The sequence below is a fragment of the Trachurus japonicus genome, chromosome 21, assembly GCF_045865225.1.
Source record: "Trachurus japonicus isolate A0001 chromosome 21, Traja_1.0".
Lineage (NCBI taxonomy): Eukaryota > Metazoa > Chordata > Actinopteri > Carangiformes > Carangidae > Trachurus > Trachurus japonicus.
The window spans coordinates 19,471,299-19,480,469 of NC_140927.1; the positions used below are offsets into that span (position 1 = coordinate 19,471,299).

General features: G+C 40.6%; 1 protein-coding gene across 1 annotated transcript; it reads right to left on the reverse strand.

Moving 5' to 3' along the window:
- Positions 1–670: 670 nt before the first annotated feature.
- slc5a3b (solute carrier family 5 member 3b) lies at positions 671–4,492 on the reverse strand. The gene has a single exon (XM_085765986.1). It carries the CDS (start codon positions 4,113–4,115, stop codon positions 1,986–1,988), a length of 2,130 nt encoding a protein of 709 aa, XP_085622112.1. The 5' UTR covers positions 4,116–4,492; the 3' UTR covers positions 671–1,985.
- Positions 4,493–9,171: the final 4,679 nt, after the last annotated feature.

Sequence of the window (9,171 nt, forward strand, 5' to 3'; positions counted from 1 at the left end):
TGAAAGGACAAAGTTTTTAAAGCTCTTCCCCATAAAGCAATGATCACTTATCAATTATCTTCATGTTATGCATCATTTAAGCTTGACAATGAGAGGGATTGGCCTGTCACGTTATGACAACTTTTTGTACTGAGGTCATTCAACACTGCTCCAAGATTATAAAGCACAATATAAACACCTTTTTTTCTTTGTTTTTTAAATTTATTTTACACTGTTGTAATAAGGAGCACAACTGAAAAGGCAAGTAATTTCATTACCCTTTTTGAATTACTTGTGGTGTTACGAGTAAAGTCATCCAGTAATACTTTAACCCTGCAATAAATGTCTGAAATGTCATTTATGTGTTGCTTTATCTTTCTCTGGTGATTTGCAGCAAAAGGAACTACCGGTATCTAGTATATATTTCTTGCATGGCTTTAAACAAATGTGATATTCACAGCAGAAAACTGTCAGGGTGAAAAACTAAACGCTTTAATTTTTCTTTCATGACCTTTGCGTTTTTTGTTGTTGTTGTTGTTGTTGTTTTCACTTAAGCGTTGCACACTAAGACACATTTGGTAAGAGGTTTATTAAAGATGCACTTAAAACCAGATTAAATGACATTTCAGCACTGCAGTGCACTAAACGTATATTGACACGTACAGTAGATACACATGAAATAGCATTACCAGAATTGTATAATGTCTGTGATGCAGTGAGCTTTGTATTATATTCTGCACAATGTTAATATAATGCAACATACTCCACACACTTTTCAACAATCTAACCATGAAACCTAAAACCAGATATGCATAAAATGTAAACTGATAGAGAATCATGAGCATTGGTACTTGTGGCTTTTTGTTTTACTCGTGTATAATAGTATAGTGCATGAGAGCTGTGGGATGTGGGTAGCGCAATTCATCAGAATACTGACACAAGAAAAGTAAAAAGACAAAAACAGTCATTAAAAAAACCAATACAGCTGCAGATGTAAATGGAATTTGGTCATACAACAGCATGTATGTCAAACAATATTTTTGGCTATTTCTTTTTTTCCAAAGGAAAACAAAAATCTTCAACACAGAGAGAATAACATTTTCTAATCTTGTGCTTCTTTCTATTTCCCATCCCACGAAATATGTACATATTTTAAATAGTGTTTATTAACTGCCAGCTTGCAGATGCAATACTGTACCTTAAGTAGGCTAAAAGAAATCAGTGGATATAATTATCACCATAAACTTAATGTTCGTATGCAACACTAGCAGTAAAGCAATGTTTCATATCTCTTAATATTAATTATTGATGTATAAATGTCATAATGATCCCCACATAAAAGATAGGGTTAGATATTATACTTTCTGCAGCAGGACATTTGGACATTTATCAGGTGACAACCTTGGAAAGAACTGTCCAGGGCACAATAATTAGCTCAAAGTTTCACTAACATTGATGTGTTAATAGCCATTGTGTTCAGAGGCAGAAACTTGTACAAAACTCTAATGGGATATAACCTAAACAGTTTATGAATTACTACGGACAAGGTGTATGCTACTCCAGCAAATAAGCCTACAGTCACTGTCAGTGAAACAGAAGATTAAATCACAGAATACATGTATTTCACCGTACAAAAAGAAAGACATGTGCATATGTCAAGTAAGGCAAATATTAAATTAGCTTAGAGCACTACAATTCTAAAAATCCCAGAAGATATTCTGAATGAAGGATTAACAACCAGGATTGTACAAAATGGACACACCAGTGCCAAATAGGATTCATAATCATAAGAAGTACCTTTTTTTCACAAGTGTTTAATCATTTTAAAAATGATTAGAATGAGCTTGGATCCCTGTTAGAGAGCTACAAAAGATAACTGTAAATATTACAGACAGAACTTCTCAAATCTCTGAAAATTACAGTTTCTAACAGCCCCCATATCCCAACATACCTTCAACCTTCAGAAAAGCCCTCAAAAGTCCCCATTAGTTCGGCTCAGGTTTCATCTACAGTGAAAAATAAACAAACAGGAAGATGCCCACAGAGCAGACACATAACAGACCCAAGTTGAGGAGAAGTTTTACTCTGGGTGACTCGTAAAGCATCTCTGCAATGACTGCAGCATCTTCCTGCGCCCCCTTTTGATGCGCGCTCTGTGCTCCTTCCTTATACCCACAGAGCCAGTTCAGTAAACACATATACCAACTATTCCTTTCATTTCCATGGCAGCCTTCCTCTCCTCCGATCCTCTCCGTCCTATTACCAAATTGTTCTGCAGGGGTGTTAGCCGGGGATGTTTCTGTACTAGGTGTTGCTGGGTCATGGTCAGTGGATGGGACCAGGAGTTTGACATCCGCCCCATCCAAACACCGCTCCTTTCTGACATCTGTGGGCATTTCTTTATGGAGGCTTGCAGCACCGTTACAATTCTTGTCCGTCAGCCTGTACATTTCCTTTCTGTTCTTAACAAGACCCATGTCAATGTTGCGGAGCCCCCAGATTGTGGTGGTGCAAACCTGTTCATTATCTGGCGGAGAGGTGCAGAGGCTGACTACCACTGCCACCAGCCCTGAAATCCAGAACAGCCCAGCAGCAAAATACATGTAATGCACATGAGTGATGAAGGCAGGCCTATCGTCTGGCTGGTCACAGCGGGGCTGGCGGTAGATAAAGGCTAAGATCAGGCGTGTCGTACCTAATACAAAACCTGTCATCCCTCCCCAGAATGCGCCCTTCTCATTACATCGTTTCCACAGCACACCCAGCAGGAAGAGGGCAGCAATTGGTGGAGTGAGGTAACCAGCAACTTCCTGGATGTACAGGTATGTCTGACCACCTTGCATCTCAATGATAACGGGGACCCAAGCGATGCTTATTACCACCATTAGCACAACAAACAACCGGCCCACAATAAGCAGCTCGCGCTGCGATGCCTCCTTGCGAACAGTTTGGTAGATGTCCAGGGTGAAGATGGTGCTTGCACTGTTAAAGATCGAGTCAAGATCACTCATCAGGGCAGCGATCATGACCGCCATCATCAGACCCCTGAGCCCCACTGGCATCACAGCCATGACCAGGCGAGGGTAGGCAAGGTTCGAGCAGCCAGCCTGAGAACCACACACCGCCATGCAGTGCTCAGGCCCGATGCAGGCGATTTCATCTGCAAACAGGATACGGGAGATCATGCCTGGAATGACTATGACAAACATGGGCAGGATCTTTAGAAATCCAGCCATGAGTGTCGAGCACTTTGCATGAGCAATGTTCTTTGCTGCTAGTACTCTCTGAACAATGACCTGGTCTGCACACCAGTACCAAATAGATGCAGGGGTCTGGCCAAGAATGAAACCTGGCCAAGGGACGTCTTCGTCCAAAGGGCCTCGGAGGAGGCGTAGTGAGTTTGGTTTAGGCTCAATGCGACAGGAAGGGGAATAGGTGAAATTTCCACTAGCTATTATAGCAGAAACATTGGGGACTGCCTGCATGTACTTTGTTCTGACACCCTCTAGCCCACCAACTTTGATTAGGCTGATGATGGTTAGGGTTAAGGCTCCACCGATCATTAGTACTGCCTGAAGGGCATCCGTATACAGTACTGCCACCAGTCCACCGGTGATAGTGAGCAGTGCTGTCATACTGATAAGCAGAACAATAGACACATACAGGTTCCAGCCCAGGGACTCCTGAATAAAAAGAGCTCCAGCATACAAGTCCACAGATAGCCTGGTAAAAATGTAAAGTAACACTGACAAGCAAGCAAAATAAACTTTCAGTCTGTTGCCACCATAGCGTTTCGACAGGTATGCGGGCATGGTGTAGACTCCTGAGTGGATGTACACAGGGACAAACACCCAGCCAAGCAGCTGCAGAAGTAGAAGTGCGTTAAATTCCCATGCTCCAACAGCAAAGCCACTCGCTGCTCCCGATCCAGCCAGGCCTATGAAGTGTTCACTGCCAATGTTACTCACGAAGAGTGATGCACCTATCACTATCCATGTCATGGAGCGCCCAGCCAGGAAGTAGTCACTCACAGTGCTGCGATTGGCTTTCCACATGGCAAAAAACCCGATGCCTAGCACCAGCACAAAATACAGTGCTACCACCGCTATGTCTGCTGCTTCCATTCTGGGACCCATTCTTACTGATTGTTTTTTGTTTTTTTAAGTGTGTCTTGGAAGCGAAGCTCGCAGCTATAGGAATCCTTCCAAAAAAAGAAAAAGAAAGGGAATATAAATAGTCAAAGTTAAGGGTTTAATGAGTAAAAAGGGAGCAATGGAAATGCTCTGCTTTGGTTTGCTGTCTGGATGGAAGCTGTAGTATCCACCGTCAGTTCAAATTCACTATAGGTGTGCTTCGGAGGGGGTTATCCACCGGCACTAAGGTCGTTCTACATTTAGGAGGGTGTTGTAGACTTCTGGTCTAGAAAACCTAGAGTTAAGATTCCTGCAAGACAGCAAAGACAAAGAAAAACACCTCATTAGAGTTTGATTTGAGAGACCAATGAGAACAAATGCTTTTAGGTTTACAACCAGTAGAAACAAACTAATTTCAAGAAAAATTACTGTATTCAAACTGAACATCATATCACACATCTAGCACAACATGATCAAAGTCACTATACAACTATACAGTGCTGGTTATTGGGTTTGACCTGCATATGACTTTACTCCTAAACATTTTTTTTAACACAAAGCCCTCAAGCTATGCTAATGTAAAAACATCAAAGACAGCTTAATAACATTGCATAAGAAATGGGGAAGAGTCTGAATGTGTGACCGAAAACTATGTAGTTCTGAGATTGTTCTGACAATAATTATTTTGACAATCATTGAGCAAATTTGGCACAGTTTCAGAATGCTTGCACAGTCTCCAGAATTCCTGAGGATGCTTTCAGGCAGTCATTCTCTGCTGGTCTAAATTTGTAGCATTTCATTTTATGGTTTTGGCCATGAATGAGTAATAGGAGTATGAGGACACACAAGCCAACTGAATACTGGCACACACACAATAACCATGTCTAATTCAAAATGTCATTTCAAATGTATAATGCCATGAACACACATAAATGAGTTACATTAACAAACTAAACCTAAACCATTGCTGACATGTCAAAAACACTGACTGAGTTACGTTTGCTATACATAAAAACATGTGCTAAACAAATTGTATTCAACAGATACTTGTAATGATAGGGAAGTGGATCAAATTAAATCCCTCTGCCAAAAAATAATATGCATGGTGGTGTATGAGCACATCTGTTTTGTTTTGTTTTGCTCTCTCTCTCTCTCTCTCTCTCTCTCTCTCGAAAATAACCCCACGCCTCCTGTCATCACAACCAGGCATTGTAGGCTACATCTTTGTTCATAGAAGAAGTCTTTGTTTTCATTGTATCATCTCATCATCATCTATGATCATGTCTCATATGTGCTCACCATGAAATAGATGTGATCTCCTGGCTCTGAAATACAGCAATGTAATTGAATAGGTTAACAGAAATGTAGCAACATGTAGTAACACAACATGGGATTCAAACACAATCACTGTCATCTAAATATGCCAGGACATACTTATAAATCTCACAGACTACTGCCAAAATACTATGGTATACAATTGCTTTACTCTTCCCCCTCCTTGCAACAGCAGCCAAAACTTAACTTCCACCATTATCAATGAAGCTGGAGCTCTGATACAGAAGTATGAGCGACAGCCCCAGGTTAAAAAAAAACTAGAAAGCAGCACTGACATCACCAAGCACATTTAGTAGTCCTGGAGGTGAAGTACCCACTGCCAAAAAACAAAAACAAAACAAATATCACCCAAACTCATGTTGACAAACTTACTACAGCTGAGAGGATATTCAGACGAGTGACACTCTGGCACTGGTCCACACAGTTTACGTGCAAGTCTTTAATGTTCCACCTTTTGTTTTCTGTTACAATAAAGAATATAACATGAAATCCAGACTGAATTGGGACTTGCAAGTGGCCACAGTGGCATAATGAATGGATGGTGTGTAGCTACGGAAAGGATGCCTCATCAATTAGCGGAGCAGATGTATCCGACATCTTGAGACTGCCTTTGTGAATACAAAAAAGGAGAGGCGACACCGGTCCACGGCCAGGCAGTAATCTGCTGCACTGCACACATGATGCACCTCTCCGGCGGTAGGAATTTTCTAGCACAGTCACTCATTCACCCGTCTGCTACAGCTGCGTATCTTCAAGGAGCGTGTTTCCCCTCACTACCGTAAACGCACCATATAGCCTAAGGATAAAAAAAAAAAAAAAAAAACTACAAATAGGCTAGGCTATGATAATGCACTTAATCTAATGTAGCCTATTAAGCGTTTCTACCCGGCTGTCACATCAAAATATAGGTCACTCACAGTCTGGTGAGACAGATCTGACAGAGATAATCAATTAAACGTCATTCGCCATTATCGAAAACACAGCTTTACAGCAGCATCGTTTTAATATTAAGTCGTCCCGAGTCATAAGGTAGAGTCGCCACACCCCCGTAGTTTAAAACACAAATACACTGAATATGTACCTTTTTTTTTTGCTTTGCTTTGCTAATGCTGGCACTAGGATGCTATACACTTCCGCGCCCGGAGGGGAGATGTGGATGAAGAACAAGGAGAAGTAGTGACACCGTCCTGAGGAGTCGTCCCCAACCGATGACAGTCGCTCCCTCCTGGTACCACACGCACACACGCACACCTTAGAAAGAGAGCGGTCCTTGTGATGATTAGATGCGAGTCTTTTTCTTCCCTCTCTGTGGCTACTCTTACAAGCACTATACCAGACAATGCTCCTTCTCCTTATAGGCACCAGTTCAAGTCCACGCCCCGCACGTGGAGCGCACCGTGACGCGTTTGGGTATTAAAATCGCCACTAGAATTTTTTTTTTTTCCCCAGCAAATTTCCTAACCCAGAGATACACAATTTGACCCACATGCGTAAATTTAAGAATTAAAGTGTATCGTATATTTTCAGGAACTGCCACTTCCTAATCCACCCAGTGTCAATAAAACACACCCACTTCACACAGGGATGTCTCAACTGCGGAAGAGTTACTTGTTTTTGGTTCTTCTTTAAAAAAAAAAAAAAAATGGCAGTCATCATCCATAACAAACCGAATGGTTGGCAATTGCCCCTTCACATATCATACTTGATTGAAAATGAGGATGACATTTCTAAGAGAGATAGTTAACTTGTTGCATAATTAGAAATTTCCAGAAAGAAGGGCACAGTTAGCTAATACGTTTATTAGCTGATAATGAGCTTTTGCAAAGCAGACAACTATTAGAAACCTCTGTAAAAGCCCTATTGTGACTTGAAGTTAAGCTTCTGACCTGATTTTTTTTATGGTTTAGATTTCAAAAAGTTATTATTTTTGACTTTTTGTAAGTAATGCATATTTCAATGTACCAGCACTCTCCTGTTTTAAGTAATCGGGTAGGCTACTGATAAGAAATGAAATGATATGAAAACTATTCTTTGGCAAGCATAAGACAAGCAACAAAGAAACCGGTTGTCAGTTTTGCACAACAGGAGGGAACCTAACACTCATAACCAACCAACACAGCAAGCTATATTGTGCCACCATGAGGTTTCAACATAATGGGGTTAATATTACAAACATTCTCTCAAATAATGACAAAAATATGTGAAACAGGAGGAAATGCACAGCTACGATCTCAGCAATAATACCTTGTACTGTACCCATTGAAAGTGGGTTCCTGATCTATGTTGATAAACTAAAGATGCAGGTCAGGTGTCAGGCTACATATTCAGACCCCAAACTAGACATTTTAGCTTGTGGATATGTGTCACATAAAATTTGCACAATTTTCTGTTATTTGGGCTGCTGTATTTATACACTGCATTGCACTGTGTCTACCTGACGACTTAATGTGCATGTATGTGTGTGAATGGATGTCTTTGATGAGCTACAAATAGCTACTGTTACAACTAACAACTAATTATTACATTCATGATGCATTCAGACAACTGTCAAAATAAAACTGGTTTTGTAACGCTCATAGATGGAGAAAAAAAAAAAGAAGTCATGTTGCCTTCCAGCAAAATATCCTGCAGAGCATATGAACTATGAAGGCAGTGCATTCTACAGAGGGAGGGAAACAGAGTAAATTTCCACTGTCTAATATGTTGGAAATTTCCATTTCCAATAGAAAAACCACATTTCCCAGTAAGCCCTGCGTGTTTGTGATGCGTAATTGCGACCGTTGCCGCGTTCCCTCTGCGAAACATGGCAGCTCCCTTCATCCGAGCTGGAAGCAGGAATTGATCTCTAATTAACCAATATTTTCACTGAACTTTCGAACGTCGTGACCTCATATTAGTTACAACATGTTTGCTTTTTACGTCCTGCATATGCATTTGTTTTCATAGAACGAATAGGATTGATATTCGATTGGATGTCGTGTCTGATTTGGTGCATCATGTTATTTTACTCCTCCAATTCTCAGCTTTACAGATATACCGGTAGTCTATTTGTTTTTTTTTAATGATATTTTGTATCACATGGACATGCATGTCCCTAAAGGGAAAAATGGGTGCGTTGTTAATCTATTTTTTTCAGAGTCGCGGCTGTGACTCTTAAGTATTGAATCCTCAGAAGGTTATTTAAGGACATATTTCAGAGTAATATGGGCTTTTACTGAAAGGCATCTCTTTGTTTGTCACCCAACTTTGTTGTATCAATGTAGCTAAGAGTCATTATGTAGGCTAGTAGCCTACTCGGACATAGTAGCCCACATGTGACAGTATTTATTTATTTTTTATTTTTTATTATCAATACATCTGCACGCAAAACCAGGTCAATGACAAATTGTCGGTGAATGTTGAAGCTCTGCACAAGGCTGAAAACAAAACTGAACGTTATGTAGCCTATGTATATTTTCAGTACATGTCACTAAAGCACTACCTATTTAGTTGTACTGTATTAGGATTGCCGTGATGTGGTCTGTCTATGTTGTGGTATGGACAGGTGCAGAACTGTCCGCAAATGTTGGAGCGCCATCTACTGACATAAACCTGCACATGCAACTAATCTCTAGACATCTCAGACAAGTTACAGTGAAGTAGCCTACTAAAGTAATATTTTCAGATTAATTTGTCTAGTTCAAAGCCACGATGCCTTTGATATGAAGCCATATTGCACTATGAA